General features: G+C 44.7%; 1 protein-coding gene across 1 annotated transcript in view; it reads left to right on the forward strand.

Moving 5' to 3' along the window:
* The first annotated feature begins 10,085 nt into the window (after positions 1-10,085).
* Positions 10,086-23,428, forward strand: part of KCTD1 (potassium channel tetramerization domain containing 1) — a 176,793-nt gene continuing 163,450 nt past the window's right edge. The window contains exon 1 of the mRNA XM_032859718.1: positions 10,086-10,198. Within this exon, the coding sequence (XP_032715609.1) occupies positions 10,190-10,198 (9 nt within the window). The 5' untranslated portion in view covers positions 10,086-10,189. The remainder of the gene's footprint in view (positions 10,199-23,428) is intronic.

A 23,428-nucleotide genomic window follows, 5' to 3' on the forward strand; every position in this document is an offset into this window, starting at 1 on the left:
CCCCTGTCCCTGGAAGCCATCATTTAATTCTCTGTCACTATAAAATTTGACAACTCTAAGCACTTCCTAGAAGTGGAATTATATAATATTTGCCCTTTTGTTCATTTGACACATCTTCAAGGTTCACCCATGGTGTAGCTTGTGTCCAACTGCCATTCCTTTTTAAGGCAGAATCATGTTCCATTTTATGTATACGCCACATTTTGTGTATCTGTTCATCCATCAATGGGCATTTGAGTGTTTCCACTTTCTGGCTCTTGTGAAGAAGGCAGCCATGAGCCTTGGAGTACAAATCCCCGATGGAGTCCCTGCTTTCAGTTCTTTTGGGTAGGATCATAGGTTGTAGGAGAAGTCCTCCAGGGCCTTGAAAACCTACAACAAAAACCACTAATGCCAAACTCATAAAATCACCAAATCCCAAGGGTGCTTATTCCTCCCCTTACCCACCCATTAACAATCTCAGTCTTTTTCTCCCCCTTTTAGCTGTTTTTCTAACGTATTCACTCCTTCATTTATTCATTCGGTAACTAGTATTTTTTGGGCACCAACTGTGTGCCAAGCATTATGTGAGGCCCTGGAGGCCCAGAAAAGACAGACGAAGTTCCTACCTTGTGGAAGCAGAAGGTAATCAAATAACAAATAAATGCACAAATCAACTAGTAGTCTAAAGAAAATTCCAGTAAACTATGAGTGCTTACGACAAAGAGCACTGAGCGGGTCCTGAGAGAAAGGAAGGCTTCCCTGAGGAAGTGATATTTGAGATGAAGGATGAGCAGGAGTTCGTTCCGAGGCTAGAGGAGGGAAAGAAGATTCTTTGTATAAAACATGCCTCCCATGCAAAGATCCTGAAGCAGCGAGCTGAAAGCTAGGAGTCGAGCCCCAGGGTACTGGGGCAATCCAGACTGGGAAGAGTGACACTTGACATGGGTGCAAAGGGTTGATGGGCCAGATCAGGCAGGGCCTCAAGAAATTCTGGTCTTTAGTCCAAGGGCAGGGAGAAACCGCTGAAGAGATTTACTTACTTTCTGAGCATCTCCTGCTGAGGGTCAGACCCTTCCATCAACAAGAGAAGTCTGTGTCATCAGGAAGTTTAGGAAGAGGAGGATCTCTGTCTCTGTATGGAGGCAGGCATCTTTCCTGAGCGGGAAGGGGAGAAACAAGCTCTCTGCATAACTCGAAGGCTGCTGGTAGAGTGGCCAACCGTCTTGTCTTCAATATGAGGAGCTGGTGACTTGGAGTCCTATTCTTTTGAAACTTCTGTTATTGTCCAGACAAATACTACCAAGGCTATGGATGTGGAGTTTGGAATTCTGTACCAGCCAGAACTTCTGTTGACTACCAAGGACATTTGGTATTAAGCAAGCCAGAGGTATTCAATTCTGATGCTTTAGGCTATTAGACCTCCCATGGGGCTTGGGAGACATAGTTCTTCTCTATAGAAAATGGCACAACTGCTTTGGGGGGAGGGTGTGTCCTCTTCCTGGCCCTAATGTATTACACAATGGCCTCTGCCCGAGGTGAGGTACCTGACTTCCCAGATCAGGGTCCAATTCAGTTTGGGAACTTTTAGTTTCACGAAAAAGAATGGAATTTGCTTTCATTGGCAGAAACAATTTCCTTTGCTTTCTTCAAAAGGAAATGTGTGTATCTATACCTATAATCCATATGATCCTGCACACAGAGACACACTACAGGCCAAGAGAAGAAAACTGGAAGCATCTTAACAACTTTAAAATATGAAAACAGACTTCTGCAAGGACTTTCTGTGATGTGACACGCGGTGTATATAACCAGGCAAGGGGTGCAAGGCTTTCATCTTGTGAAAGGTTCAAGTTTCACTGAAGCTTAAGTTGGACAAAGTAATTACAAAGAGAAATTTCCTTGGGATGACAGCGGTTTTGTGTACACAACTTGCCTGGGGGAGGCAGTGTCAGCACCCCCATTAGGTTTTGCTGGTCTAATTAGGAAACATATACAGTCAAGTTTCTCTGAAATTAAGAGCCAACTAATTAGGCCATGAAGTTCCCCTAGAACTCGCCTTGGTTGGGAAACACCTTTCCCTTTATTTGTCACCCACAGAGGATGAGGGAAGGACTGAGAAAGAGAAGATGTGATGCGAGATGAAACTAAATGGACACAGATGACTCGTAACCAACGAATGGAGAACATATCAAATGCTATTTTGTCCATTCAGCCCCCAGGCAGTCCAGCATTAGACCCTGGGAGCTGAGCGACGTTGTAGGGATTATGACCCAGCACAGTGTGGCACAGGTAGTCAACAGCACGGGAACGTGCGAAAGATATTTTCTGCTTCTTGCCTGCCTACCTGCCTCCTTTCTTGCTTCCAAAAATGAGGGTGGGCATGGGCGACACAAAGGTTCAACCACACCATTCATAGTTACTCTTCCTTCACGCAAAGTCCTCCCTTTCCTGCTCACTCACAGGACGGAAAGATCTAACTGATGTTTCCAAAGACAGTGGCACTAGGTTTGATATATCTGGGTTATGGGCTTGGCTAAGGCATCAATGCATCAGGGTATGTCAACAGCTCCCAGAAACGCGGTTCTGTCTAGAAAGAGATCATCAGAGAATCTCAGGGGACCTTCCAAGGGGCATGACATCAGAGCAACTCCACAAGTCAAAGTCTTCATAGAAAAAGGAAAGAGAAGGGGGAAAGAGGAAGGAGAGGAGGAAGCACTCACCTGCCTGGGGGAGTTCATCATTCAATCTGGAAGCCTGACATCCTATGAATAAGGAAAACGGTTGATTTTATTCCTCTTACTTTACTTACTCTATCTGTGGCATAGAACCGATTTTTCGGAAAGTTCGTTCACTGTTTGTATTTGTTTGGGATCTAAGAGGCCAAAGGTGAGTATAGACCTGACAAAATCAAGAACTAAATGACTGGTTATAATCTGTGTATAGTTTTTCCTGTTTTGTTGTCATAACGCAGTAAACTATAGGCAAGATGAAATTTGCTATTTTAATCATGTTTAAGTATACAGTTCAGCGGCATTAAGCTCATTCACGTTGGTTTATGACTATCACCACCATCCATCTCCGGATCTTTCCATTCTCCCCAATCAAAACTATGTAGCCATTAAAAGATAGCTCCCCATTTCCTCCTCTCCCCCAGGCCCACGAACTACTGATCTCCTGTCTGTCTTTATGAATTTGACTCTTTCCAGGTACCCATGTAAGTTGGATCGGGTCATGTTTGTCCTTTTGTCCCCACTACATTTTGATATGGCCAGAGAATCTAAACATTAGTCATAGCTAAACTCTAGGTTTAATCAATAAAACAAAAACAGTGTATCAAATAATAACATCATTTTCCAGGTTCTGGGTTAGATGCTTTCTCTTTTATATTTTGCATTATGACACAAAGATAAGTTTTAAATGATACATTTGTTGCAGTCCAAAAACTTGGCCCCTTCCACCCAAAAACATTCCTTTCAGTAGGCTTTACCATAGGGAAGAAAACGTAGGGAAATTCTTGTCCCCCACTTTGGGAAAATGACGAGTAGCAGGATCATAATAATGTTTTACCTATCAAAATTTTTCAGAAGAGAACAATAAAAGACTGATGAGTTACTATCATTATCTTATAAGCTCTTTTACAGAGCCTTTGTTTTGTTTAGGGACATGAGCAATTAGAAAAGAAACAGACACACAGGCTTTGTGTTCTCAGCAGGAGCTGCTATATGTTCAGTACAATGGATACGGGTTTTTTTTTCTTTTTAAAAAATTAAGATATCCATTATCTACAAAGCAACCTTAAAGGGACAGATTGAGGATTTAATTTTAGAATTTCATGTCTGACTCTCATAGCCAGATGGTCTTTACACAATGGAAGTTCCCTACCATCATTCATAATTGTTTCTTATCACTACTATCATTAACGTTATTATTAAGAATAATGTTGAAATCATTTAAACGCCCATGTGGAATAGTCTTGTCGATTTGCTCCCCACCTCCCAGTGCCCATTTTAACTGATCGGGCTTATACTCATTAAGACTCTAGAAAGTGCTTTCTCTCTTGATAACTTTAAAGAAAGTACACAGATTCTTGATTCCTATAGCAATTTGTTAATACTGGCTCTTACTAAAACTTGGAGACAAATATGTTTATCTCCTGTTTATTATTTTTGGGCCAGATTCTTTTTTTTTTTTTATTCTTGAGTTTGCTTTTTTTTTTTTTTTTAAGATTTTATTTATTTATTTGACAGACAGAGATCACAAGTAGGCAGAGAAGTAGGCAGAAAGAGAGGAGGAAGCAGGCTCCCCGCTGAGCAGAGAGCCCAATGAGGGGCTCGATCCCAGGACCCTGAGATCATGACCTGAGCCGAAAGCAGAGGCTTTAACCCACTGAGCCACCCAGGCGCCCCGAGTTTGCTTTTTTAAAACTAGAACGTATTCATGATTCTTTTTCTTTTAAATAAATTTTATGTTTTTAACCATAGGATGATCCCATTGAATAAATTTTATAGGGTTTTTTTTTTTTTCCAGGGTGGAGCAGGGAAAGGTTTTTTAAAAATTGAAATATGACATCCATATCATTAGAGTTTTAAAGTTAGTAATATGCTTAAGGCAGACTTTTTATGGTTAGCAAAGCTGAGAGGTTCTGACACCCAAAGGATGTACGAAGAGATAACTTACATAAATGTATATGGTGCCCCGGAGGGGCCTTGATTGTATTATGGGGTTTCTCATGAACAGCTTTGGTTCAGACAGAAGAACAGTGAAGCAAAGCTAAGTGGTTCTCTACCGAATGGGCTGCGCATGAGACGCGTTTCCCTGCAAATAGAAGTACCTTTCAGCACCAGCTAGTTCACGATGAGGCACTGAAACAAGAAAGAGAACAAAATAGCTAATGAAATGTTTGTCTTATTAAAAATGCCTCCTTAAAATAACCACGGCATTACTTTAAAATGGATAGCCTCACAGATGACGGGGAACAAGCTAAAAAGGATGAAGTCAAACACTTGGGAAGGAAGAATACACATAAGTTGGAGAATGTAGAAATTCGGTACAACAATATATGACCGATTGATTGGACTACTTCTTAGAGATTTGAATGAGCCCTGAAATTCATTTCTTCTAATATTCAAAACCATATTTCCTTTTTAAAAAAAAATTTTTGCTTTTAAAGCACTTGCTTGTACCTGTTTTGTAATTCCTGAAAGACAAAACATAAATACTTATAAAGAAAGAGGTTTGTGGCAGAATTGTGGTCCAGCCCCATTTCTTATACCAACAATTATACACAATGCTTAATTAATTGTTTTATATGTGTGAGGCAGTCTTATCAGAATCAAGGATGCTCAAAGGAACAGAGTTTTCCCTAGTAAGCAGCATCGACAGACCTAGAATTGTTCATGGCTAGAATTTACCTTGAAGAAAATCTCATTTTCCCCATTATTTGACATGAAAAGGTGAGATGTCCATGTAATTTCGAGATGAAGTAATAAAATGAGTCTTAGCTATTCTCGTCAAAAAAGATCATCCATGGAAATATTGTTAAATTCGGTATCTCCTATTGCATAAATATCTTTCTTTTGTTTTTCTCTGTCTAAAACGGTAATCAAGGTATCTGGCCACCGTCAAGTTTTATTTCTAAATTCATCTGTGTTGCTTTATAATGTGAGGTTATGACCAGTATTCACGCTGCACAGCCAGAGAAGAAACTTTGTTAAAAGACCAAAAAGGGGGGGGGGGCTGCCTCGGTGGCTCCTGGGTGGCTCAGTGGGTTAAGCCTCTGCCTTCGACTCAGGTCATTATCTCAGGGTCCTGGGATCGAGCCCCACGTCGGGCTTTCTGCTCAGCAGGGAGCCTGCTTCCCCCTCTCTCTCTGCCTGCCTCTCTGTGTACTTGTGATCTCTCTCTCTCTCTGTCAAATAAATAAATAAAATCTTCAAAATAATAATAATAATAATAATAATAAAGACCAAAAGGCTCTAAGGGCTTTAGTATAAGGACTTGGTACCTGTTTCTGTTCAGAATTATGGGAGAGCAGAAATTGACACCTGCCAGCAGAATCTGCCTCCATTAGAAGATCCACCTCTTCCCAATGTGAGATATTACAGACTCTTAACATTGACAGTGATAGAGAAAACCATCATGTTTTCCAGAGACTAATTATAAACAGGTGGCGGTTGGGGCCAAATCTCCAGGAATCACAAACCCATTCTGTTTGAGCTTGTTAATGCCTCTATTCAACTCCAGGAGAACGTGCACATTCCACAGTATTATAGGGAGTTTCAGGTTGATTGATAAAAAACAGGTGATTTCCTCCAAAACACTGACTCGAAGATAAAATAACCTAATGTGCCTTCCTGTAGAGCAGCGCCTCTCATGGTAGGGATAGGTGGATGGCGCTGACGGTCTGGTCGAAATATTGTCCTTCAGTGGCACCGAGGGAGAAGGCGTGGCTGCCTTGCGGTGGCGAGGGATGTCCACGCATGTCCAGGCTGAGCGCAGGCGCCGACACTTCTCTCTTCTTCCTAATGGAAAGTGCAGTGGGATTTTTTAACTAGGATCTGGGTGTCTGGCTTCACTGGAAGGTTTTGCAATTTCACATTTCATCTCAGCCACTAATGTCCACATCTTGTGAAATCGGCACCAAGAATGTACCGCAGGGCTACCCCTGGACCAAGCCATGACGTTCTGTGCCAACTCGTGATTTGAGGGTTCAGTGACCACCATGCGACCAAATGAGCTGTCCCCACATTAACGGGAAAAGGGACTGCTGCGCCCCTTAAAGAACATCCCGTTTTCTCTTGCTCCACGGTCAGGCGCTCAACTTTTTTCCACCAAGCTCCTGGTTTCAATTCAAAATATCCAGTCATCGTTTTTATGCCTTAAAAACTGGAGGAACTCATTTTGATAGGGAAGCCCAGGAAGATGGAAACAGAGGTCTGTGTTTTCTTCCTGATTGTTTTCTTGCTGACGATTTTATTGCTATTGTCTTCCGTGTTGCTAACGGTTTTTAGGCTGCTGCTCTCACTTCCAACTATTTATTGAAAAAGGAGGTTCGAAGGATTTTTAATATACTTTTGCCCCCAACTTCTTCATGATTGGCAAAAAAGCACTGTAGAGCTCACCAAATGCACACGTTCACTTGCACAGATAATAATCGGATAAAAAATACTTTTGGGTAATTTCGTGATGGCAGGGGCTGACTGAAGCAAAGTTGGTAAATTCATGTCTTATACCAGGCAAGAGATGGACCCCGCTTTTCACGTGCCATTTCATTAAAAAAAAAAGAAAGAAAGAAAGAAAAAATCTATCTTAGAATTTAAAGTCAGTTGTCCCCCATCCTTGGTTTCTTTGTTTCTTCTCTTTGTTTTCCCTGCTACAAAATAAGTTTTTCCTCTGAATCCTCATAGTCTCAACTTTGAGTCCCCTTCAAACTACAAGAAAATGAAGATCCTCTCCACGATAATTTACTCTGCGGCCCATTTGTCACTGGGATTACGGCAAATTAAGCAATCAACCGAATGGATGGATCACTTTAAAACGTCAGTCACTAAAGAGCGTCCTTCCTCTAAGTGATGCCATTCTGAGGTATTTAAACACCTTGCAAATGAACATTTCAGAACTCAGTTTGCTCTAGTGAATATTATCCTCTTCAGAGCAGTTATCTTGGAAACTGAAATCCCAGTTAATTCCGCTTCTTAAAATATTTTGCTACTGTAAGTCTTTAGTTCATTTAAGTACGAATTAGAAAATTGGCCTCGCTGTGTTTTGTCATATTTTCTTTTTTTGGACTCTAAATAGTATACGCCATCTTCTTTATTCACTCATTCCCAGGCCTGGTACTAATTTGGGGGAGGTGGAGGGAGAGTGGTGTTACAAAAGTTAAATGTCAAAGGCCAAGGATTTGCTGCCATCAGAGATATTTGAAAGAAGGTGTTAACAGGTTGTTAGGACAAACTGCAGAAAGGGAATGTTGAAGGTATGGTTTTAAGCCATTATATTAAATAGCCTAAAAAGCTTCAAAGGGGCACCACTCACCTTGGTTCTAGTCCTGCCTTTGCAGACCTCATCTTGGCCTTGTCACTGACTGGCGTGTGACTTTGGGCAAGATTCTTCCACTTCCTCATATGTAAAATGATGTCAAGAACTAGACGTCCACAAATGATCTGTCCAGCTCTGGCATCCCAAGACAATGACAGGAGGCTCTCCAGACCTTAGTAAAAGTCACTTCAGGCCACACCTTCAATGTATTCAGTCTCTTTTCTTTCCACATGCTTCTGTATTAACGTTTCACGTGCCATTTGGGGGCAAGAAGAAAGTTCTTATTCAACTGAACCTAGGGTCTTGCCGATACTGAAAAAATTCCACTGCAAGTCAGAGGATGTATCTACCTTGTGTGGAGGGCAGGAGAGAAGGAGAACGTGCAAAGAAAGATGCGATTTTGTTTCCTGTTTTGTGAGCCATTCACTTTTTGTTCTTGTACGTCATTGATACTCTCAAACTAGAACTTGTTATGTAAAAAACAAAAAACAAAACAAACAAAACCTACCAAGACCCCTGATTCTCACGATGACGTTAAAAATCTCTCATGTCATTAACACACAGATCTGATGGACGATCTTTTTAAAGAGCTTGGCCCGTCCCTTCTTTGCTGGTCTTCCAGCAGTCGCTTACCTTAAAAGAAAGATAAGAGTTTAAAAAAGACTTCCTGGGAAATGCTGCCAATCGTAGGTATTCAAGGGATACGTCTGGTTCTATTTAGGGTTTTTTTTGTTTTGTTTTTTTGTTTGTTTGTTTTTTTCCTTTTCTCCCTTCCTTTTTTTAGTAGCCTTGGCCTTACAGCCTGGTCTTTTTCATAAGAAAACGTCAGCAAAGTCTTTGAATTAATGACCTGTGAAGTGCTCAAAAAAATATACCATTTCAAAAAGTATCCTGCAAGGACAGAACACTCATGAGAGGTGACCCTAGAGTTACGACCAAATATCCCACTCTAACTACAAAGAATTAAGATTAGGACTGGCTCAGGCACCACCTCTTTGAACAAAGACCTAGAGAGGAAGGAGAAGTGATGAGGAGTGGGGGAGGTCAGAGCCAGAGTCGCAATCTGGGGAAATGTGTTTATGTTAGAGTTTCTTTAGCTCTGTTGAGCACTTCCGTCAAATAATGGAATTATACACCCCCCCCCCCAAACGCCACCCCACCCCCCAGGAAAAAGGTACCAGGAGGAGGGAAGCAAAGAGAAGGGAGCAGGCAAGATATGTTCAGAATGTTGATCAAATAAAACCTAAATGATAGGTCTTTGGCTACACCTAATGTAGATTTTGTTTTCTTTTAATTTTGCTATTTAAAAAAAAAAAAAAACGTGGTGTAACTCCTTCAATCTTTTTGCAATTCTGCATGGTTGAACATTTGAAATGAGTTTGTGTATCACCCCCAGGCGCTGATTCAGACCTGATTGGGGCAGAGCAGACTGCGTGTGCTTATTTTTATCCACGTCATTTGGGACGTTATGTCGCCAAAGGAACCAAAAATGTGCGGCTCTGTTGCCAAATTATCACCTATCCTTTGATCAGACATCAACAAGTTGTGCGACCTTAGCGTAACAGCAATGTCAGGTCAACTTGAGAAAGTGAAGAGAGAGCCCCAAACACAAATAAAAAGAAACAACCAACAATCCTTATAATTATCATCATCTGCTGCTTTTCCCTCTTTTGGCAAAGAAACACTCCATCCATTTGCAGAAATCGCCCGCGGAAACGTTACATCAAAACTAATCACAACGATTAAAATCAGCTTTTCTGTGCAAGAGGAGGGTAAAAAGCAAGTTGGAGGCTGGAATAAGATTGTTTTTCCACCCAAAAAAAACTGGAAAAAAAATTTCCTATATGTATATTTATCTATACGTATACGTAGAGCTTTATTTTTGAAGGAGATCAATTGTCTGCCCTGTGATCAGTTAATTTGATTTAAGTTTTATTTTGGAGATTGATTTAGACTGGAGGTAGAGGCATGAGCTAATTGTATCCTGATCCTTGCCTTGAGGGGTTTCAAAGCCCTGGAGCAACTCTTCTCTGTATTTTGTTCTGTCTACCTTAGCCAAGCTATTGCATTTCTCTCTGGTGTGGCGAGCCGAGCAGATCGCTGGGAGAGAAATCGGAAAAGGGGGGAGAGGAAAAGGAAAAGGGGACTTGGAGAGAGACTTTGTGCTTCAATGTTTCAGGTAAGATCTGACGGTTTGGGTTTGTTATTATTTGCTAAGGAGGGTATGGCTGGGACTTTGGGCGCAACTCGCTTTTACGCATGTGCCAGGCATGGGGCGAGAGCGCGGCACACTCGCACACACACAGCCCGCCGCGGCGGCTCGCGATCCGCTCGGGATCCGCTCGGGCCGGCGGCGAGGCTGCTGCTGCGGGTTCTCGGCTTTCTTCCTCGAGCAGGAGCGGGCGCGAGCGGGGCGGAGCGGGCGCGGCCGGCGGGGCCGGGGCCGGGGCCGGGGCCGGGGCGGCGGGCGCCCGCGCGCCCGGGCCCGGTTCCGGATCTGGGAGCCGAGCCGCCGCGGCTCTAGGAGCCCGTGCCAGCGCCGCCCGCCCGCCGCTCGCGCGCCAGCCTCCCCGGCGGCCGCTTCGCCGCGGCTCTCCCCCGCCCTCCCCTCACCCCTCCCTCCTTGCCGAGCCGCGCGCGACCCTTTCTTCCCGGCGCAGAGCTCCGCGCCCGCACAGCAGCCCCGCCGAGAGCCTCCCGGCGCCGCGGGCCCGACCCGCCGCCGCCACCGCCGCCGGCCGAGCGCAGCGCCCTGCGGGGTGCGCGGGGGCGGCGGCGCCCGGGGCTTCGGTCCTGCCTCCTGCCGGGGGTGGGGGCCCGCCGCCCCCTCCTCGCCCAGCCTCGGCGGCGCCCCCGGATGCCCCGTGAAAGACGCCATTGTGGCTGCGGAGCCGATCGGGCCCCGAGGCGGTTTGTCCTTCCCCTTTTGCCCCGGCCGGAGCGCGCCGCTCCCCTTTGTGAGCCGCGGCCGGTGCCCAGCGCAGTCCGCCGTCTGTCTCCGGCCGGGCTGATCCGGATTCGCGTCCTCCGCCCACCCGGGCGCCTTTAAAGCCCCCCCCCCCCACCCCCCCCTTTTTCCCGCCCCCCCCCCCCCCCCGGTGCAAACGTTTCATTTATTTTTAAAAAGCTCTCATTCCTCTTCCTCCCCACCTCCTCCCCGATAAAGGGCAGGGCACATGCTCCGGATTAGAAGTCTCCTTGGGAGGCGGGGACGGGGGAGGGGGCGCTCGGGTGGGGGAAGGATGTGAGCGCTGCAGGTAATGGCTGTGGCTTTGCTGCACTCGCCTCTGCTCCGCGGTGCCTGCAGCGCCCAGTCCGAGTCCGGAGCCCGCATCCTTCCCTCCCCTCCTGGCGGCCAAGGTTCCCTTAAAGGGACAGAGTTCCCTGGCCGCCTCCGGTCTCCGCCGCCCGAACCGGCGCTTGGGGCACAGAGGTGGGCGGGAGGGATGCAGTTTGGCTCCTTTCTGACCTCTTTCCGCCCCGCATCCCCCACTCCCGCCGCCCCTCTTTATGGAAATGTGAAGTGTGCTTCCTCTCCCGCCCCCCAGAGGGACTTGGCTGGAAAATAAAAGAGTCCGAGCCTCCTGGAAAAAAGAACGCGGGGGGGGGGGGGCGGGGGTGCGTTTTGGTGAATTTGCGTTAAAAATGAGGTCGAGCCCCCAAAACATCCGGGAAGAGGCCACCAGACGTGCGATGCAGGAATCCCTTACCTGGACGCGTGCTCCGCCCAGCTGCCCGAGTACCGAAACTTCCTAGCTAGAGCGGGTCGGCAGTGTCTGCCTTTGTGCTTTCGAACACTTGCACTGTCGTGGAAATGATTTTCTAGGATCAGAACGTTTCCACCGTGACCGTGCTTCGGGGGCTAGCTGGGCGGGCGCCAACTAAGTTAGCCAAGTTGCAAATGGGGCCGTCGGCTTTGTGCGTGGCGAACAGCACACAGGAACTGTCCAGTGTCCGCCTGGCACGGGCTTCCTCGCTAAGAGGGGCATCGCGGCAGGCAGCAGTAATTTGGTGTAAATGCTGCATTACCTTTTAGATCATAGAGAACTGGCGGCTGCTTTCAAGCAAATCCTTGACGTGTGTGTGTGTGTGTGTGTGTGTGTGTGTGTGTGTCTCCTTGCTGGAACTGGGAGAGACATAACAGTTTAACATACTCATTCTTTAAGAAACGTTTGCCTTCTGTTTTCAATCAGCTAAGCTGGCAGCTAGAGATACAAGTTTATTTGAGAATACCCTCTGGGTACCAAGCATGCTTGGATTGTTTTAGCAAATTAAAAATGAGCAAAATGCTTTTACCTTCTCAGCAGTAGACTCCTTAAGAGACCTCCTGTTTTGTGTGTTTGTGTGTTTTTTAGAGAAACATCTTCTGTGTTTATCTCAAATGTGTTTTTAATGTGGAAAAGGAGAAAATAAGGGATTTTTAAAAGGCTGAGGCTGATGCCCTAGCCTGATTCATTAAATCTGATGTTGCATCAAGGAATTTTACCTGCCTATGTGGGAAATCTGTGGCAACTAATAGCTAACCTACTTGGTGAATTTGAAATAGTAGTGGATCCATTTGTCTCCTGGATAATGGGCAATGTGTCCGTGTATTCCTCGTGTTTATATCTGTGTGGCATTTGGCTTACCACGAGGGGCTGGTGTGCAGGAGACCGCACACTGGCGGCCACGATTTGGCTCAGGAGTCCTGCGGCTGCTCGACTGCAAAGAGTTGTTAGCGACTGTTCTGATGACAGTAGGTTTCATGTTTACTGATGAGGCTGCAAAGGTGACCGCTGAATTTTAAAACTTTGCATCACGGAGAAAACTTCATTGGTTTAGGCACTATGTTGATAAAAAAAGAAAGTCACTAGGCAAACATAGCATACATTTGCTGGGAAGAAATGTTGAAAGGAATTGAGCATGAATGAGAGTTGGCAAAAACTCTCCCACCACAGTGTTCAAAATGACTGCAGTGATTTTGCTGTATTAATTATGCCTGAAGCACAATATAAAGTTCTCCAACACACACTAGAGGTCTCTCTTCTAGCTGTAAGATGTTTGTGTTTGTAATTCTTTGCCAGGGCTTGCGTAGTAGGGGTGCTTGGTGATAGCTCTGTTCATCCTTATTTAAGTAATAGTAATTTACTGACCATCCACATTACTCTGATGTGAGGTATTTATTTCGGAGAATATTCAGTAATTATGGTACAAATTATACTACCTAAGTACTAGGAAAGTAAATGCATTAGGACTTCTACTAGATGATGATGAAAATGTATTATTCCATTTGTTGAATAGCATTGTGGACCTTTCGGCATACAATTATTTATCCAAAGCAATTTGTTCTTAAATGTAAAAGTAATTAGCGAAAGATGTATTGTATCCAAGAACTTTCTGAAAATTAAACTTCCATGTAGCTCTAGGTTTAGCAATAAGTTACTTGCACAAATGCTTTCTTGTCTCCACATTTGAAAATCAGAATGATTGTTTCCTCATTCTGAAATGTAGTGTTTTCTGCTTAGATCTTTTCCATTTACATCACATTTGAGACATCAGAGAATATTTATCTGTGAACCATCAACTCATCAGGCCTTTTATTTAGTTGGATCTTAAACTGCATTTCTGAGCCTTCTTTGGGATTGCAATTTACTGTCTCCCAAGCGAGGAGAGCTCTTAGTCTCTCCGTCTTTAGGATGAACCATCTTGGGAATGAAAATGAAAATTTCAGATGCAAGCACGTTTGCTTATTTTAATAGCTTACTCATGCAGAAGTGAGAAACAATTCAATTTTCTTAGGCACTCTGGCTTTTCATTCATAAGAATGTACTAGATGTAAATCATGTTAAGCGTGTTGATGAGTTTGATTTGAGATAACTGTGCAGAAAGCAACACAGAGAGATTATCCTTTAAGAATGACAAGGCAGTATTCATTCACTTCATTCATTGATTCAACAGCTATTGTTTTGTGCCTGCTGTATACGGGACCCTGTGCTGGATGCCAGAGACACGATGGCAAGAAAAAGGCATTCAGAGTCCCCGTCTCCCCGAGCTTATGATTCACATAGAGAGACGGATGTTAATCAAACAGTTGAACAACAATTAGAGCTTTGAAGGAAAAGAGACATAATCAGGTCTGTGTCTTAAAAGGATAATTCTGATGTCACTGTGGCCAGTGAATTGTGGCAGCAGGAGTGGGTGAGGCATAGTCTTTGGAAGGCTCTAACCGTTATCCGGGCAAGAGAAGACGGAGCCAAGGTTCAGGTATTGGCAGGGGAAACAGACGGATGGAAGGATTCAAGGTGTGTGTGGCAGATAAAACTTGACAGAATGTAGTAAAAGGATTGGTTTAGCGGTGCACAAGGAGAGAGATGGCAAGCAGATGCCTCGGTTTCTGACACGGTAACTGGAAAGACGCTGGGATTCTGAAGACTGGGTAGGTTGTGTACCTTTCACGTCACTTGCGGTAGCCAGGATGAGGAGCGGTGGTGCAAAGGGGAGCCTCAATCACATCCCGTGTAACTGATTTCATGAGGGAAACCTGCGCCACTCTTGACTCCGCCTGTTGGGACAGCCGTGTATGAAGCCTCTGTTGCGGCGGGCACTAATCTCCCTGCTCTGGACCTCGTTATCCAGGGTGCCTTTTCATTTCTCAAGGTGATGTCCCCTTGATCCGACGCCAGCTAAGTTGGAATTCATCATTGGAATAGGCCTGGGTTTCACCTTCTGCAAGAAAATCAAGTCTGTGCCTTATAGTGCAAAGAATTAGGTTAAAAATGTCATAAACATCTATTAAATTATTAGAAAACTCCTTTGACCATTGCTTTTTAAAAGCCCATTTACATACAAAGAAGTGGCACAAGGATCACAAATCGTTCACCGACAATCTTGAAGGACCTTAACACAGTGACGCCTGTTGAGTCTGATTTTGAGTTGACTCCGCTCTGCTTTCTCCCCCTTAGATTTCAGGGCACGTGTCCCCTCCCACGTCCCGAACTTTGGGTCCTGATCCTTGGCTAGTGTTGACCCAATACAACACTTCCATAGTGAAATGGGACACGGTCTGTGGTATTTCTAATCCTCGTCCATTCTTTCCATTCGTTCTTATTTCTCTAAAGCTTCTGGCCTCACATCACGCTTCCCAAGCATGTACAACAATCAGGAGGTAACGTTTTGCCCAGTATGGAATTCACCACCAAAATAACATTGGCTGATGAATAGTTAAGTTTAAAATAATCTTAAAATTAGATATTCCATTTCTCTTTCAACATCAGAACTTAGAAGAAAGCAAACTTCAGCAAAAGAAACCTGCCATGAATGCTTAGAATAGCTTTCTTCTCTCCTTTCTGGTGGTTTCCTTCCAGGACATCCCAGGCTGGAGCTCCTACCTAGAAATTCAGCTTTCATTTACTTCCAGGAAGCAATCTGAAAATCACTCTCAGCATAGGAGTTTGATACACAAATACAGTTGTATGGGATGCTCTTTGCAGAAGGGGTTGGGGGGTTCTCATGTGGTTGGTCCTGAGGGCAGACTCTGCTTGGAAAGACGTCTTCATTTCAACCAAGACACCTGGAGATGCATCTCTTCTATAAGTATGGGAATGATAATATCTGTCCAACCTGCCTTATAGGATTGTGGAGAGACACAATATGAGTATGTACAGCAAATGGATGTGGAAATAAGTAGCATCAGGCAAGCCTAAAGGGCACATTTTTCTGAAGAATCTGTCCAAATTCTGGCCCCTTGCTGCAAGGAGCAGAAGGCAGTCTGGACTGCTTCACTAAACCTCCAAAACAACACCGTGAGGCAACCCCATCTTCCAGGGGAAAGAACTAAGGGACAGAAAGATGATGTGACCTGTCTGAGGTCAAAGGTTAGGCTAGTGGCGCTGCAGGGATTCTAACCCAGCAGGCTGATTACAAACCCCTACCCACCACTTGTCACTCATCCGTCCCACCTACACGTCTAGCGTTCCATCCAGTAGATGCTGTTAGAGCACTTTTCATAGGCACTGGCACAGAGTGCTTTTCTTCTCAGCCATCAGCTTCCGTTCATCCCCCGCCTTCTTCTCCCTGCCCCACCTGCCCTGGTATCCCCCACCAGCACCTGCCCCTGCACCCCACTCTTACACGTGAGAGAGAACAAATGAGTATCCATCACGCCCACCATGATGGAGATTCGTTTCCCGACTGGTGAGAACCAACTACAATTCAGGGCTTGCTGCCCACCCCAAGCCTGCTGTTCAGGAGAGAATGTTAACTGGATAGATTTCAAATGCTTGCTAGAGGAAGGGATAGCCTTCCCGATCAATCTTTCCAAAGCTTCTGCTGCTACATTACTGAGTGTTGTGTAGCACTTTAACTTTGCTGGAAATCTGTAGCTAATGGAACAGAAAATGTGTGTGAAATGAAAGACCCAGACTCTCTACATGGGGAAAAAAAAATCTATATTGTTTTCATGTTGTCAACCCTTCTCTCCACCCACCCACTCCCACTCCCCACAACCAAATCTTACTCCCACTCTTTGTGACCATATTGTTTCTTAATCTCCCTAAGCTTCAATTTTCTCAACTGTAAATGACACACGAGTAGTCACTAGAAATGGGTTAATAATATAAGATATTTATAAATGAAATAAGATCACTGTCAATGAGGTAATAAATCCTAGGGTAGTTCGGAGGATGGGATGAGATGTAAAGGAATGCATATATGCCTAGCGCATAGTAAGCACTCAGAATATATAAATTTTAATATCATTAATTAAACAGGGACCACGTTTATTCCACTTTGCTTCCTTAGTTCCGGATATGTGCCTGGCACACAGGCTAAGTGCTCAGTAAGTAATTGTTGGATACATGAACAGGGAATTTCAGAGAACACAAGAATAAAGCCAGATGGTGATTTTACTTCCCTGTAGGTACTTTTTGCCATTGACACGAGGGTCCAAGTTCTGTCGGGCTCCCTTGCTGGGTAGTTATGGGCTGATTCTACCAATTAAATCAGCCATTTGGGAAGAGAATAAATTTGATCTGGGGAACTATTAATGCTAGAGAGGGCATTGCTTCAAAGGTGTCATCGGTTTACCTTTCAATTATTCACATGATAATCCTGTGCACAGCTGTCATGAGATTTCCAAAATCTGCAGATATTTAGAACTGGTGCTATGAAATGATGAAACCACTAGGTACTAAACCGGTAATGGGAATCTGACTTTGCTCATTACACAGCAGAGAAACATTGTAACAGGTCTGATACCCATTCCATCCAGCAGATGGCAGTGGTACACACTCACAAGCAAATTCTTGGACTAGCCTCCGGTCTTTCTCTTCACTTTCTCACCATTGCCCCACACTCAGTGGCAAAGAAAGTCTGAGCCAACTTGAAAAACCTCCCTTGGCTCTTTTGCAGGAACAACTGAGGCTCCGCGGGGGCGCGTGGAAGAATCCACGCCTCGGAGTCACCCATTCCCCCCTGTGCTGTAGCCCCGGGAGGGGAGAGAAGGCAGGCAGGGTGATCTGTTTGAAGCCACTCTTTGCAGTTTTCCCGGGGAACAGGAAGAGGCCTGTGTGCCTGTGCGTTTAAGCAAACTGTACAAGAAAGTGCTGCCAACCTCTGGCATGTAGGATGCGAGCACATGCTGGGGGTCGAGAGCATCCGGGTTGCTGATTAGTAATCAGGAATACTAATGAAGATGACAAGCCATCTGAAGCAGGCATTGCCACTGGGGAGTGGAACCGTCACATGCAACTGGAGACCCACATCTACCTCTCTTATGGGGGGGGGGTGGTCGCTTGGAACTGTGGACCCACTGTTAGCTGTTGGCTTCATTATCTGTGCAAATGGGGGTACTGACAACCACCTCTGAGGACTGTTGCAAGAACTAAGTAACACCAGGACACCGCCTTCTCTGTGCCAGGCTGTTTTCCAAAGACTTCGTAATATAGTGTCATATCAGATCTTCATTCATCACCCAAGTGGGTGGTACTTTGGTATGCCTACTTTCCAATGAGGAAATCAAGGCCCAGAGTGATTAAGTAACTTGTCCACGGTCACATACAGGCGAGAAAGTCAGGATTTGGACGATGCTTCTGACTGCCAACACCAGCTGGTGACTATGAAGCACTTTTCTTGTGCTGGAAACTTCGTTCAGATATGTTAGTCTTCTAACCTTCTCAGCCACCTGTAAGGTGGGTGTCATTGATCCCCCCATCTTAGCAAGTGAAGAAAAAAATACTCAGTGTCCTGCTCTGTAAGAAGCACAGGAAAACAAATGGGGAGACTGTAAAGTACTATAGTGCTAGATGGTGGGCCCCGCAGTAACTGCTAAAGGAATTTGGAGCTTATCTCTCAACCAACAGTGAAAACACACCGGGGTTTTGTTCAGTGGTTTGAGAGAAGGTACCTGGGGAAAAAAAAGAAAAAACAAAAAACTAAAAAACAAAAAAAGTTCAATGTCTTATTTTACCCTTCAAAATTTCCATCAGGGTTCTTAGATATTTATAACTCAGAACCATTTTGAGAAATGGTGAGTGGCCCACGAAGATGAGGTTTGGTCCCATTTCTGTTTAGCACTGCTTTCCTCTCCAGAGTCATCGCTCCTTATTTTTTGGGGGGACGTAGGAAGAGCCAGGGGCTTTGCCAGATGGCCATCACCCTCCTCTGCACGTGAGGGCTGGCTCCTAGCTCAGCGCCTTGCCTGTGAGTTCCAAGAAGTCACAACGGTGAAAGAAATTCACCAGCTGTGTGAACTAACTCGGCCTCTTGCTGATCAGAAATGCCATTCCAACTCTGGGAACAAAAGGCAGGTTTTAGAATCCGCAGTCTAATAACTTTGGACCCGACTTCTCAGCGGTATGCCCAAATGAAGTTTGGGAGAACAGATGGCTCTAAAGGAGGGCCAAAATTTCAGAAGGAAGCCTTACTCAGTGCTGACAATACTACAGTTCAAAGGTCTAGAGTATCAAGAAATGGGTCATTTTGAGGTTGCACAAATTAAACCAGCTAAGAGCTGTAGGGGGTTTTCTGTAGGAAACACAGATCCTAATTTAGACCAACCGACCTCTAGTGTAGCTCATCCCCACTTAGTAGAAGGCGCATGGGAGCCCACAACCAGTGGAGTCACGAGGACCCTGCCGGTCATGTATATTGCCAGGGCAGTGAACCAGGTCTGAGTAAGTGGAAGACAGAACAGAAGTTCTGCAAACTTCTACCTTAAAGAATCAGAGACATTTCTTACCATTTTTTCTTCCAATTAAGCCTTTGTGCTCATGCACATTTTTGAACAATGTTATTCTTTCATTTCTGATATCTCTTTATGTCTAAATGCATTAGAAACTAAGACTGTTTCCAGCTAAGGCACTTTAAAAAGCTCAATCATTTAGCTCTGTGTAATTGTTCAAGGGGTCTTCTTTGTTTCTTTTTCCCTTTCACGGAAAATTCCGAGTCAAAATGCATTTTAAGATGTAGACTCAGATTCAAATTTTACTTTGAAAACATGCACACAGATTGCTTTGAGTCACACTTTTTTTTTCATTGTATCATTGAAGCATTCATATATCCTGAGTTATTTTTGACAGCTCTTTTGTAAATTACAAATATATGGTAAACACCTCCCCAAATTATTCTGATAAGGAATAGAACAGATACACTTTTTAACAATTGAAAATTATACCTTCTGATAAATTTGTGCTAACCCCATAACTGTTTATTATAGTAGATAAAGTGCTCCTGAGCTGATTGATTTATAAAGTTCTTTGTGAATAACTGCTTTTTTTATTATTATTATTATTATTTTATTATTTAAATTTAATTTAAAAATAAATATTTATTTGTCAGAGAGAGAGAAGGCACACAAGCAGGCAGAGGCAGAGAGAGAAGCAGGCTCCTGATGAGCAGGGACCCCCCGATGCGGGACTCGATCCCAGGACCCCGGGATCATGACCTGAGCCTAAGGCAGCGGCTTAACCAACTGAGCCACCCAGGCATCCTGAATAACTGCTTTTAAAATCAGTTTTTAAATATGAGTTTAGATAGCTAGACATATAATACAGATTCTTATGGTCAGTTTTTTGTGACTTAAGGAGTGATGGTATGTATAGCTTCCATATGACCTATCTTATCTTCTTTCCATTGCTCTCTGCCTTTTGGCCTCATAATTACTTTCCGTTTCAATGTCTGCCGTCATACAGTATGACCTTAGCATTAACACGAATGACTCAACTGACCCCTTAATGAATAGTCCCTCCCAGATTTGAGCATGCATCGGTCTTCTCTAAAGTACTGACTAGTTTGGTGGTTCGTATGTATCAGCATTGCCTGGAGAGCTCGTTCAGAGGCCTGCCTCCACCCAACTTTCTGATCAGACTGGTCTGGGATGGGAACTAAGGGTTCGCCTTTCTAACAGGTCCCCAGTGGTTGCTGATGCTGCTGTCCCAGGGACCATACTTTGAGACGCTCTGTTCTCAGGAAGAGTAGGCCCTCGGGCTGTTCCTGGAGAGAAATAAGAAGGATTCATCAGTCAAGCAGATTTGGGAAACACTGTACCTTTCTTTGACGCATGCTGGGCATTTTCATCACAAGGCACCTTTCCAACTCAGCAAACCCTGGCTTTCCTACTCGCTCCTACCAAACCTGCTTTTCGAGCCTTCCCTGGTTCCTCTCTGCTTACTGCTCTGAGCCTCCCTCCCTCCCACCCTGCCTGCCTGTCATCTCTCCTCTTGAGCCTGGGCTCCGTGGACCACCATTTCTACAGCGCACTCACCAGCCCGCTCAATGTCTTTTTTGTGCAGCCCCTCTGTTACTCCCACCTTGCCAGGGCAAGTCCCAAGTAACCTTTCTCTTTCCACACTTCTGATCCTGGGAGCCTGAGGGACACAGGAGAAAGGTCACAGAATTCTTCTCATTGGTGCCACTGCACAGTCATTTCATCTTTGCAGCCTGTGGAGACTTCCTTGGTTTTTACTGTGCCAGGCACTACCCTAAGCCTTAAACATAGCAACAAGCAAGGCAAAAAAAAAAAAAAAAAAAAAAAAAAAAATCCAGGGTCCCCTGGAGTTTACACCCTAGAGGGGGGGAATGAGAACTTCATCAGACACAGTTAAGTGCTATGCAAAAAAATTAAAACAGTGTGGGCAGATGAGACCTCCAGAAGGAGATGACATTGACCCTGATGTCTGCATAGCAATCATGGTAGCCCACCTTCTCGGGAATCCTGATACTGCATGACAGCCCTTGGTTTATTTCTTATCTCACCCACCCCCCCAGACTGGAGGCTTTTCTGGATCTTTCTTACAGTTCTCAAATTCCAAACCCAATCCCACTTATCAGATAAACTGGCCTCATGATTTATTGAGAAGTTGTCCACTCTCTCCACTTCCCGGACACCAAAATTCCCATCCACGGCTCCACTAGTCCTCTCTGCCTTTCTTGCTCTCACTGGCCCCTTCCCCTTAGTCTTGCCAAACACTCCATCTATTTTTGTCCCCCACCCCGTACCCCGAATTCATGGGTTGAGCCCTAACTAACCCCTGTGTGACTGAATTTGGAGTAGGGCCTTTATGGAAGTAACTAAGGGTAAATGAAGTCATAAAGATAAGGCCCTGATCCAGAAGATCCAACAAGATTAGTTTTCTCAGAAGAAGAGACACCAGAGAGCTTGCTGTCATAAAGCCATCCACAAGCCAGGAAGAGAGCTCTCCCCCAGAAGCCAAATCCCTCAGCCTCCAAAACTATGAGAAAATAAGTTTAGCTCTTTTTCAAAACCACCCCATCTATGGTATTTTGTTATAGCAGCCCAAGCCGACTAAGACACGAACCAGAAAACCCCTCCACCTCATGCTCACTGGCTTTCCTCCCCACCACAATCGCTGTCTCACTCCTCCCTGCCGTCCCTCCTTCATAGGTCATCCTCCTTGAGTCACCTTTTATTTCAGAGTGTGTTCTGGTGCCTTTTCAAAGTGGAACAGCATTGCAAGACCTAGGATGTTCTAAAAGGCTTTATTTTTAACTTCTCTTGGGATCGGGACCGGTGCAGTCTCCCATAGTTTCATGCCATTTCACTGACCTTAAACACCGAATTCAATATCTGCTCGTCCCCACATCTAGTCACGTCACTCAGTGAAGTCCCCCCCCTTTTAAAAATTTTCTTCAACTGGATGTTTTTTCAAACAATTTAGAGAAATAGGGAGATGTTCTGTTTTGTATTCCTCTACATCCACACCATTGGTATTCTACCTCTTCCCAATTAGAATGCTGATCGCTCTAAGCAGGAGTAGAAGTTTGAAAGGCAAGACTGGAAAAATTGATTCTTTTTAAGAAAACTTTCCTGCCTGGACTTTGTCTTCTCTAATTTAATTAGAATCCTATCAAGCATTGCTTATTTAGTAGCGTTGTGCCTCAGACCCATGCTTCACAGGCACAGCATCTCCAGGGGAAGGTCAAGTGTCATTGCTTCTCCAGATCGACTATAGCATCCAAACCCTAATCTGGCTCAGCCAAAGGAGGGGTGATAAGGGCTGGAGATGAGAGAAAATCAGGTCAACGCCCTTCACTGCTGCCATGGATTTCCTTCAAAGCTTCTGTGCTGATCATAGAAAACTTCTGGGTCTACCCCATCTCACCTGCACAGGGGAAGCCAAAAATTCCTAGCCAGCACCTCAGTGATCTAAGAGCAACTTCAAGATTCCACAGCACATGGAAGAGAGGCAGGCCGAGAAGGGAGAGCTGAATGAAGCTGTGTCTACAAGGCACTTTGCACAGGGCCTGCCATGTAGTAAATGCTCCGAAAATGGTAGTGATTATCCTCAACGCCATTGTCGTCGTAATCACTGCTATCAGTCATCACACACACATACACACACATGCCTATACACTAGTATATGAGTGAGGATTCTTTCTGGTTCTACATGGAACCCACAAGGATTGGAAGAACTCAAGATGAAGTTGTGCAGCTCTTGGTGGAGATCTGACACCTGCCATCAGAGCTGCCTAGAGGGCTGGTAGAGTCACTGAATTCATGCTGCAAAAGGGAGCAGACTATACCTGTTGTACTTACAGTTAAGTGTTGAGGCAAGCATGGGATGCCAGAAGGAATGCACCACAGGTTCTAGGATGAGAACCAATTTATGAGAACCATAAACTGAGAGTGAGAGACGTCTGCTTTAGAGACCAATGGGGAAGCGAGAAAAGGCAAGGGAACAGAAAATGCATCTCAGAGCTCTGGCTGCCTGTCAAGCATTCGAGAAGCAAAATGCAAAGCCAGTAGGGAAGAAGATGCCATGGGAAGAATTCATAAAGCTGAGACTGAGCTGAAAAGGACGAGGAGATCCTGGTGTAAAAGAAGTATATTTTTAAAAATACAAACCATACAAGTAAAATAATAGAGTCTATGTTATGATTTATAAGCAACCAACATATGAGACACTGTGGGGCT

This window comes from Lontra canadensis, unplaced genomic scaffold, assembly GCF_010015895.1.
Source record: "Lontra canadensis isolate GAN:19392208 unplaced genomic scaffold, GSC_riverotter_1.0 scaffold17, whole genome shotgun sequence".
NCBI classification, from domain to species: domain Eukaryota; kingdom Metazoa; phylum Chordata; class Mammalia; order Carnivora; family Mustelidae; genus Lontra; species Lontra canadensis.